This window comes from Podarcis filfolensis, assembly GCF_964270895.1.
Source record: "Podarcis filfolensis genome assembly, chromosome: 14".
In the NCBI taxonomy this organism is placed as follows: Eukaryota; Metazoa; Chordata; class Lepidosauria; order Squamata; family Lacertidae; genus Podarcis; species Podarcis filfolensis.
In genome coordinates this window covers 7,258,091-7,269,386 of record NC_139616.1, presented here as the reverse complement: position 1 = coordinate 7,269,386, position 11,296 = coordinate 7,258,091, and the positions used below count along the sequence as shown (strand labels likewise).

At 44.7% G+C, this 11,296-nt stretch overlaps 1 protein-coding gene across 12 annotated transcripts in view; it reads left to right on the top strand.

The window, feature by feature from the left end:
- Positions 1-10,943, top strand: part of CELF6 (CUGBP Elav-like family member 6) — a 181,214-nt gene extending 170,271 nt beyond the window's left edge. For 10 of the 12 annotated variants that reach the window (XM_083586712.1, XM_083586714.1, XM_083586715.1 and 7 more), the window contains 2 exons: positions 3,164-3,319; positions 8,776-10,943. In XM_083586712.1, the coding sequence (XP_083442838.1) occupies positions 3,164-3,291 (128 nt within the window). In that variant the 3' untranslated portion in view covers positions 3,292-3,319; positions 8,776-10,943. Of the gene's footprint in view, positions 1-3,163; positions 3,320-6,244; positions 6,351-8,775 lie in introns of all 12 variants that reach the window. The other 2 variants (XR_014541667.1, XR_014541668.1) reach the window with 2 other exon arrangements.
- The last annotated feature ends 353 nt before the right edge of the window (positions 10,944-11,296 follow it).

Genomic DNA, 11,296 nt, shown 5'->3' with positions numbered 1-11,296 from the left:
CAAGGTGGGGGCCTCAAGCGCCTTCAGATCATTTCCTGGGACTGCATTAGGAACAATCAGAAGAGTTTCTATAAACACACTGAAAATATCCAGAAAGTGAAAAAAAGCCCATTCATTAGAGGAAAGAGTACTAGTAATCCACAGTACAATGAAAGCTAAATTGCTCAATGTCTACTTCACTTTGGTTTTCGCCAGTGAGATAAATTGTGACCAGATGATTAGTAGAATCGATATAAACAATGAGGGAGGGACAAAGGTTAGGATAGGCAAAGATCTGTTCAGAGAATATTTGACTATCTTAAATGATTAGAAGTCAGCAGGTCATGATGAATTGCGCCCTGGGATGCCGAAGGCATCTCCAAACCACAAAGCAATCATTTTTGAGAAATCATGCATGACAGGTGAGGTTCCAGTGGAATGGAAAAAGGCAAACATAATGCCCAACTTTAAAAGCAGGAATTTATAGGCCCATTAACTTAACTTCTCTCCCTGGGAAGTTACTAAACCAAATCATAAAGCAATTCATTTGTAAGTATCAAAAAGAAAATGGAGGGCCAAATTTACTAATATGCAGAGTAGGCACTAATCTAGGGCCTCAAATTAGCAGACCCCATACAAAATTGCAACGGAGGCATTGCTTTGCAAGCATAATTTGCACCTCATGTTGCTGCAAATAAAGTCTGACCACTTAATTTAACTTACATCCACCAGCTTGGGAGTTTCGGAAGCCAAAGTTCATTGTCTGACATAGCCTGAATATTTCTTAGCTGCAAGGCCCTGCACATCTGGCCAAATCCAGCACCAGCAGTTGTCATCATCCTACACCAGCACACCAGCAAGGTCCACCACTTATGCCTGTCCGCTACACACACACACACACACACACACACACACACACACACACCTTAGTCTGAGAACTACTCTTTTCATTTCCTGCAGTGTCACTGATGTAGCATCACTCCAATTCATTGTGGAAGGTTAAAATGAACCTCCTACCCATCAAAGGCAGTGCTGATGCCTGCACCGTTGCCAGATTAAGCCTGCCAGTGGGCAGATGTAAAGGAGTGTCCTCCAGCGGGCACTTTGCCTCAAATCTGGAGCCAGCCTTGAATCTGGTACCTGGCCTCGCCCACACAGCTGATGTAATGGCACCATAGACTACAGTAGCCATTTCTCCAACCTCATACTCTCCAGATGGTTTGAAGTACAAGTTCCATCAGTCAGGGATGGTGAGAATTGCTGCCTAAAACATCTGAAAGACCACAGGTTGGGGGAAAGCAGACAGCAACAATGCATTAGGCATAGGGCTGGCTTTGCAGACTACCTTGTTCAAAACAGAGCCACTAAGCTAATGTCTGGAACTGAGCATCGGGATCACATCCTGCTGGTGCTTAAAGAGCTTCATTGGCTTCCAGTCCTTTCCCAAATACAATGCAAAGGGTGGGTGCTTACATCTTAAGACCCTATGCAGCTTGCAACCCGGATAATTGAGGAGATGTTTTCTCTCGCATCAACTTGCCTGTATGTAAGATCTTCTTCAGGTATGCCTCCTTAGGGGAAAAGGTGCATGTGCAAGGGGCCATAGCTAGAAAGGGTCTCTCTCCTCTCCATCTATCTGCTTATGCACCTCTTTCCCTAGGGAGACTCACCTGACACCTGTGGCAATGTCTTTCCTGGGTTTGCTTTTAGCACGGCCTTTTCTTGTGTTTGTATTAGTTACTGTAAAGTGCTCTGGGATTTCTTAATGGAAGGGCAGTATGCAAATATTTCAAATTAGGGGTTGGCAAGCTTTTCAGGCCTGTGGGCACTTCTGAATTTTTGAGTGAGTGCTGTGGGTGCCACGCACCTCCAGGGTCACTTCCCTCTCACATCCCCTGTCAGTCATTACTTACTGAATAAATGTTGTGGATATAGATTTAAAAAAAAAAATTTTTTAAGCAATGCAACTGTTGTTGGGTTTTTTTTAAAGGAATGCAGACTTTTGTCCTGCACTGGATCCTTTATGTATTAAGATCTAAAATAAAGTAAGGGCTTGCTCAAACACTGCTTCAGCTTATTTTGATGTTGAAAGGGCAAACGAATTATACAGCCATTTCAGCATATTCTCAAATGGTTAGCACATCCTTCCAAACTTTTCAAAGTCCCGTTGAGTGAGTACATGTCAATACATTATTTTGAAGTGTGTTAGAAACATTCTGCAGACTACTAAGACCCTGTGAAGTTAACTAGCAGGCCATGATTATAAGATAATGATGATGATGATGATGATGATAATAATAATAATAATAATAATAATAATAATAATAATAATAATAATAATTTATTATTTATACCCCGCCCCTCTGGCTGGGCTTCCCCAGCCACTCTGGGCGGCTTCCGAAAGAATATTAAAATACATCAAAGATGTTCTCATTGCAGTGAAAAAAGATGGTGTATTTTGGCTTTAAGGCAGGCACCCCCAACCTTCGGCCCTCCAGATGTTTTGGACTACAATTCCCATCATCCCTGACCTCTGGTCCTGTTGCTTAGGGATCATGGAAGTTGTAGGCCAAAACATCTAGAGGGCCTCAGGTTGGGGATGCCTGCTTTAAGGTTTTCCTCCGTGTCCACACAACACCCCAGGTGACCCAAAACCAAACCTAGACTCCATGAGTTAAATGGATTGGATTTCTTAAATTTTGCTTTCAATGACCATTGTTAAAGAAGAATCTTGTGTGGCTGGAAAGTGAACAGTGGCCTAAAACAGCCTTCCCCAACTTAGTCCACTTCAAATGTTTTGGAGGACAACTTCCACCAACCCTTTGCAAGCCCATCCACCCATCACCATTAAGAGCAGCTTCCCCCAACCTGGTGCCCCCCAGATATTTTGAGTAACAAACTCCCATCAGCCCCAACCAGTATGGCTGTGCTGGCTGGGGCTAATGAGAGTTGCTGTCCAAAGCATCTGAAAGGCACCAGGTTGAGGAACCTGCTCTTAAGCAACCCGCTAGCTCCGACATTCAAACGTTTTGAGTTCCTCAGGATCTATTTTCTGTGAAAGGCTTGCAGTGAAACAGCAACATGCAGGGAGGGCTGCTGCTGTCCTTGGTGCTGAACTGTGTCCTTCCTTTCCTTCTCTGTTCTCACCCCCTGTCACCCCACTTCCCCCCTTGACCCATCCCAGGTTTCGTCAGTTTTGACAATCCAACTAGTGCTCAGGCAGCCATTCAGGCCATGAACGGCTTCCAGATCGGCATGAAGAGGCTAAAGGTCCAACTAAAGCGGCCAAAAGATGCTAACAGACCCTACTGACCCGTGTTCACCTTGGCCCTGAAAGCAGGTAAGACATTGGCAGGCAAGACTGTCCCAGCTACACTACCAGCAGGAAAAGGGGTTAGCCTTCCTCAAGCTTTTGCCACAAGGCTGGTGTTAAACCTGGAGGAAAATGGAGCGAAAAACCACAAATGGTGTGTCTAGTTCAAAACAGCAAATACAGTGCATTTTGGCCCAGCCCATGTCCATCGCATGAGAATAAGCTAAAAGGTAATAAATGATGCATAGCCTTCACATAGGGGATGGACTTACCCAAATAAACTTTCAATGGTTTATTATTCTAATAATGTACAGTGTCAATGATCCTTAATGTTTGTCTTTAGGCATAGAGAATGACCCCAATCCAAATAGAATGAATTTATTTTATTTATTTATTGACCTAATGTATCAGCCAATCTTCGTTACACAGTAATCCCATGGAGGTTTCCAGCATATCTTAAAACCATAATACAAACAAACCAAACCATAGGATACCAATAAGATAAAAACTAATATAAAACCACAGTAAATGAACAGATATGAGACAGATATGTTCAGGTCCCACTCTCCAGACACAATGCGTTCTCGGGAAATTGTTTGTTAAGTGAGTGTTTGCATAACAAGCTGGTGATTTCCATGATTTCCTATGAGAACATTTCTAATCTGTGATTTGTCCATGCTCCCTCCCTGATCTCTGCCTGAAACTGTTGCAGCCAATCAGCAGAAGCCAAACAAAGGAAAAACTTATTTGTTCAATCCCTCCAGCTCCCTGATTTGTCCAATCTCTCTCCCTCCCTCCCTGGTTTTCTGCCCCAAATGGCCACCAGCCAGCAGAACACAAACAACTAAGGAAGTGGGCAAACTTTGATTGTTCGGCTATCTGAACCAGTTGTTCATGTAGCAAGGTTCAGGCATAATTTTTTCTATTCAGATAACAGAGATTTTGGATAATGAGTGTTCCGATAGTGGGACCCGTGTGTATCACATTGTTTAAGTTGTTGAGTGTCATACTTGATCCACAAATAATCTGCACCCAAAGTGGTTCACACATAGAAGATAGTCTAAAAACAGTGGTACAATATCAGTACATAAAAATAAAACGTATAATATCACTACACTGAAAAAAAAAAATAACAACAAACAGTTCATTTAACATGCATCAAAATTTAAATGAGCATAAAATTACCAATAGGTCAAGTCATCCAATAACTTCACATCCAAAAGCTTTCATAGTTATGTACAAAGAGACAAGAATAGAATATCTGTGGCCAAAACCTAAATCTGTAAATAGGAAGGAAGGAAGATAATCTAACATGTCTTCAGACCAATGAAAGGGTAAAATCTAAAGCATGATTATGTGGTTCTATTGAAGTCAACATACCCAAGTTGCTGCGTTCAAAATCATGGCAAGAGGACCAAACAGAAAACATGTGTTTATTTGCTGAAGCCATGATTACCCTGCCTTTTGGCCTGAAACAGACCCTTGGGGTGACTTAAAGGCTAAAATTCAACAACATGCCACCCTTAAAAGTCCACCTCAAATGCTAATTAAATCAAATGTTTTGATCTGATTGGGGTAGTCTGAAGTCATCACGAATTTGTTTATCACCTCCTGGCTCGGTACATAGTTTGAGGGGGTTTCCAGGGCGAGGCGAGTTGCGTTCACAAGCCCCTCGCCACTGCAAAAAAGAGAAAAGAAACACTCAATTTAACCATATCAAGGCGGTGTGTAAATGAGCCACAGAGTTAAACTGAACCAAGAGGCTCCTGCCATAGGCGCGCGCCACCTCTCCAGCCAGGAGAGGGTCGCGGGGTGCTTCTTTAGCCCCACGCGCAATCTCCCGGCTGGAGAGGTGACACGCGACTATAAAGGCTCCTGCCATAGCCATGCGTCACCTCTCCAGCCAGGAGAGGGTCGCGGGGCTATGGCGTCTTCGCTCCATAGGACACACACACATTTCCCCTTCATTTTTGAAGGGGAAAAAGTGCGTCCTATAGAGCGAAAAATACGGTACTTTCCTGCCAGAGCGGTACCTATTTATCTACTTGCACTTTGACATGCTTTTGAACTGCTAGGTTGGCAGGAGCAGGGACCGAGCAACGGGAGCTCACCCCGTCGCGGGGATGTGAACCGCCGACCTTCTGATCAGCAAGTCCTAGGCTCAGTGGTTAACCCACAGCGCCACCCACGTCCCAATCTTATACCTACTTATCTGGAAATTCTGTGGAATTAACTTCTCCATAGACGTGTATAGAATTGCATTGTAAGTTGCACACCCACTGCAAGCAGTTTGCAAGAGTGAAATCCCACAGAGGGCTGCAGGATGCAATAGCATGAGAACAGATCTGCTGGAACCTACCAGAGGCCCATCTGCTATTACAGCAGGGGTGAGGAATCTGTGCCCCCCCACCACACATTGTTGGACTCCCAACTCCCACCAGCCCCGGCTAACAGTCAGGAATGCTTGGAGTTGTACTTCAACACCTAGAGAGTCATGGATTACCCACCCCTGGTCTATGGGATGCCCAGAAGAGGACATGAAAGCAGTAGCACCTTGTGATCATCTTCCCCAGCAATTCATTGGCCTACTGAAGGAAGCTATTTTCAGGCTCACCAAACATTTAAAACACTTTTTCCCCACTTTGGCAGTCATGGCTCCCCGCAAAGAATCTTGGGAACTGTAGTTTGTGAAGGGGGCTGGCCTCAGAGACCTAGACTTCCCAGCGCCCTGCACAAACTACAGTTCTCATGATTCCCCATGACTGCTAAAGTACTTTATCGGTGCTTTAGATATACCGTGTGAATATGACTTCAGAGGAGGACTCCTGCTCCATTTTGCAGCTATCAGAAGAAGCAATGACCATTAATACTGAGAACTCGCATCAAACCGATTCATCTTTTCTTTTATATTTTTGTTTCCTCCAACCCATCCACTACTTTGTCTCTAACCAGACCAGGCCAATCATAGCTCCAAGGATGACCCCACAGTTGCCTAGCAACCCTCTAGCTGTTATGGGAGACCCAAACAAAAACTCTCCCTCCCAAATTATCTGAAACTGTAAGTGACTTAACTAATGTTGTCATCGTCCTTCTCGATGACGCCATGTGGCCGGTTGTAATCTTGTTGCATGAACTTGACGTTGATCTTTCTACATCTCTGCTTTATTTTTATTAGTTCTTCTTCCCACCCCTTCCTCCTCTCTTTTTGGCGGTTGTGCAGTGCCATATTGATGCCCATGGTGGATAGTTTTTGGAGTGCTGATTGGTCAGTCTTTTACTAGTTGTGGATTTTTTGAGCCCATAAACTCTACTTTGTCCTTCTTTGTACCTCCTTTTCTCTCTGTTGTGATGTGACAATTGATGTGTGTGCCCTCTATATTTACTGTGTGATGATGATGGCTGAGTAACTCAGTCCTGCACAAGAAACACCAAGTTGTGCTAGCTCTCCCCACCCCCACCCTCCGGGCATCCCAGCATAATTTAGAGTCTCTATATTACCCCAATGCTTGTGGAAATTCAAGCATTCCACAGTCTCAAGAGCATGAAGGCTTCACTGCTAAGGATTGACAACAAATGCTCCTTGATTGTTGGAAAACACATGTTTTGTATGCAAAACATCTCAAGTTCAGTCTCTTCAGTCACATCTTCAGCAGGGTTGGGAGAAACCTGTCTGAACCCTTGAAGAGTCGCTTCCAGTGAGTGTAGGCCATCTTTCTTCAATCCTGTGTCCTCCAGATGTCTCAGCCTACAATCCGCATCATCCATGACCATCAGCCATGCTGGCTGCTTCTGATGGAAGTTGTAGTCTAAAACAGCTGGAAGGCACTAGGTCAGGGAAGGTTAGTGTGGAAAATACTAAGTTAGATGGACCAGTGGCATGGTAGCTTCTCACATTCCTGATTGGAGATAATGAAACCAGATCGCCTACTCCAGGATAAAAGATATGTAAAGCAAACAAAGGCCCTGTTCTGTTTCATTTTCTTTTTGCATAGAAAAGGTCCTAGTCCTGATTGCAGGCATGGAGTGTGGTACCTTAGCAGAGGAGCAGGAGAGTGTTACTGGTGCAGCATTTCACGAGAGAGGACCCTTCATTCAGCAGCAGAGCATATAATTTTAATGCAAAAGATCCTCAGTTCAGTCCTTCGAAATTCAATTAAAAGGACCAGGTAGTAGGGATGGGAAATATTCTGTTCTGCTCAAGATCCCTGGAAAACCACTACCAATCAGAGTAGACAATATACTGGACTACATAGACAAATCTTCTGACCTGGTCTAAATCCTATTAAAGCACACATTGGAAGCACATGACTTCTCCCAAAGGATCGTGGGAACTTCTGTGTGTTACGATTGCTGGAAATTCATAGCTCTGTGAGGGAGGAAACCACAGTTCCCAGAAATCTTTGGGGGAAGGCATGTGCTTTAAATGTATGGCGTGGATCTGCATATATGCTCCTAATACGGCAGAAATGCATCAAGAATGGAACCTGCTCAAGATGGTCACCAGTTCCATCACATAGGGATCTCTTGGCTCCTCCCTCTCTTCCTCAGGTCATGCCCCTCCCTCTTGGCCCCACCCCTTTAAACTAAGACAAATCTCAACCAATATGACATCCCTGGCCTCCTGCAGTTGCTATGCTAGCTTCTAGCAGCAGTTATGTGAATTTTGGCAACAATACATTGACCATCTTGCTCCATGAAACTTGTTCTGTATATGGAGCTGTTGGGATAAATTGCATTTTTATTTTTATTTTACACAGGCCCTGCTCTTTTAACAGCAGCCTGACACAGCAGTGGAAAGGGGGGAGCTTGTTCAACATGACCTTCACGTCTGGGATGGGGGGTGGAGGGGAAAGAAGAAGTGGTTGGAAATCAAGAACCCTCACTATGCGGCATAAGTGTATTACGTACAGAAAACAAGATAACTGGTGCGGCAAAGTGGTATTTCGCAGTGTTTAAGGTTGCGAAGTATGTTTATTTCGCAAGTCACATTGGCCCATCTATCTCAGTACTGTCTACACCAGGGGTAGTCAACCTTTTCATACCTACCACCCACGAATGCATCTTTCTTAATGGTAACATTTTCTTACCGCCCACCAGTGCTCGAAGGGGGAAGGATTCTGCTTTTTGCTGTAGAACCCCCTAATGCCCACCTAGAACCCTGAAACGCCCACTAGTGGGCAGTAGGGACCAGGTTGACAACCCCTGGTCTACACTGACTGGAAGCAGCTCTTCAGGGCTGTTGAGAGTGGGACGCCCACAACAAATGGAAGGCCAGATCTAACCTAGAACATTTCAGAATTCAACCTCTTCTGGTACGGAATTGGGGTGTCATTTGATATATATATTTTTACACACTGAATAGAGATGGCCCTGACAAGAGCTTCCTTTCTCTCCTAATGCCATCACTCGCTACTGGGGATGGGGCCTCCTGCTAGCTCCTTGCACCGCCTGCCTCTTCTTAACATCCCTTCTCTCTCTTGCAGATGGGATGCCATGCGGCGTACGAAGAGTATTCCCCTTGTCCCACGTGCAGTATCCAGACTTGTAACTCTCTTTCTTTGCAACATATCACGGAGGAGGAGGAGGAGGTGGAAGAGGAAGCAGGATGCTCGTGAAAAAGAGGAGAGCCAGTTTGGTTGTACCTTTTTTATTTTTATTTTATTTTCCAAATCGGTTGGGGTTTCGGGGGGGGTGTTTCTTTTTCTTTTTCCTTTTGCCGCTTTAAGGCGAGAGAAAGCAAAGAAGGTGGTTGTGACGATATTGGACAAAAGGGAAAGAGGCGTCGCTATTTGCCGACTCTAAACTCCATGACGGGAAGGAGCCGCTGGAGAAGACGTGTTTTTTTTAAGACCCCTCACGAGGAGAGGGGTAGGATTTTGCAACAGGAAAAGGTCGCAGGCACAGAGCCTGCTGGTGGGACCAGCCTCTCTCTAAAGCACTTGACCGATGCTCAAGATTTCAGAAGAGGGAGGCCAAACAGATCTAAACCAAAGCCGGTGGGTTTGGACCAGGCCTGTATGTTACACCTGGGAAACGCTTTTTGTTTTTAAAAAGGGGGAAAGAAAAAAAGGGGAACTTTTTTTTTCCGCATCCGTTTGGGAAAAGAAAAATCAGTTGCTAAGAGGATGTTGAACTTAACAGAAGATATATATATAAATAGGTCTATATATCTATATCCCGTGGATTGGGGGTGGGGGTTTCTGTCCCACTTTGTCACCAGTCCAAGGAGATTGGATTAACTTCTTTCAAAGTCATATCATTCCTTAGAGTTTAGGGACCAAAGGACTATTGCTTTTTTAATATATATATAAATTAATTAATTTAAAAAACAAAACAAAACAAAAAAAAGAAACTCAAAGAGGTTTAAAAAAACTAAAAAAAAAAGCTTCATGTCAAAGCTGCAAGTTGTTTCCAAGAGAAGTGAGCTCAAGCAAGCAAGCAAGCAAGCAAGCAGATGTCGCCTTGTGAGCAGTGTGGCCAGTGCTGGTGGCCTTGTGACCGCATTGAACACTATGGGGTTCGGGTGAGTAGTGAAGCTGGCAGGAGGGGCCACTTTGGCCAGGGTGGGGGGTCTTGGCAGCAGCTCTCTCCTCCTCCTCTCTCCAGATAGGCACTTGGATTTCAGAAAATTGGGGGGAGGGGGGTTCTAATCACAGTCCCTGATCTGCTTCTCCCATGCATTGAAAGCTAATGTAAACCAGAGCAAGAAGAGACACAAGACCATATTTTTGTGCATGAGAAGCTGCCTTGCACCAAGGCAGATCATCGGTGCGACTAATTCAGTATTGCCTACACCAGGGGTGGACTCCAGCTGCCGTCAGCCCCAGCCAACATGATCAGTGGCTAGGGATAATGGGAGTTGGAGTCCAGCAGCATCTGGAATGCCACCGGTTTCCCACCCATGCTTAGATGGCTGTGTAGATGAGCTGCAACATCTCTCCTCACTTGGATGATGCTTTTATTAGGACCACCCAAAGTATCACAAAATGTTGGGCCAGCTCTTAGTAGGCTGAACATCTAGCAAAGCAGAGGAATGGAGAAAGTTTGGCTTATGGTAGCTTGAAAGTCTTCATTTGGTGTTAAAATAGAGGTGCATTAGGAAGTTGCAGGCATAACTGGATGAGGCTTGGCGAAGGTGTTATGCAGTTTTCACAGTGCGCCCAGGACTGATAGGACAAAGAAATGACCAAGGCTGGGTCATGGGCAAGTCTGGAGCATGACAGCAGCCAGGAACTGGGGGTGGTGTTCAATACTAGTCCCGTTCAGAGTAGATCCACCAAAGTTAATAGACATGACTAAGTTAGGTTCCTTGATTCCAATGGGCCTACTCTTAGTAAGAGTTTGAGCCAGATTGAAAGAGCTATCCAGATCAGAGGGCAAACCAGAGGCAGGACCAAAGAATAAGGCTGGAAATGCAAAAATCCACCAGAGGTTGGGTACACCTTGTTGCCCCACAGTGACAGGAAGTCCTCTTAAACTCCTTCCTGCCCAGGAGGAGCCAATGACCAGCCTAATGGGTGGAGTCGGCCCACAGCCTGGAAAGTTCTTTGCTGAGAGGCTGCAATTATGCATGTCACCACATGGGACAGCAGTCAGCAATTGTTGGCAGAAACACAGTGGCGCATGAGCTCATGCACGCACACACATTTTTTTAAAAAATAACCTAATAAAGGACGTAACCCTAACATTAGGCAAAACACACTGGTTCCTTCTTAGAGCACAAAAGTAAAGAGGAATATGGCTAGAGTTTGATTTCAGGTGGAATGCTAGGTTTTTAAAAATGTCAAAAGAAGTCAAAGTGGGTTGCATTACCTGGTGGTTAGAGGGAATGTGGAACCCTTGAAAAGTAAAGTGCCATCTTCAGGTGGTAAAAAATCATATCCCTTCAGTTTTAGGGTCAATGGTTAAATCTGGTTATCCAAGTCACACATAAAGCAAGAAGAAGTTCATAAGAAAAAATAATCTGAACTCCACAGTCAGGCAGCAAGACCATTCTTAGCCCTT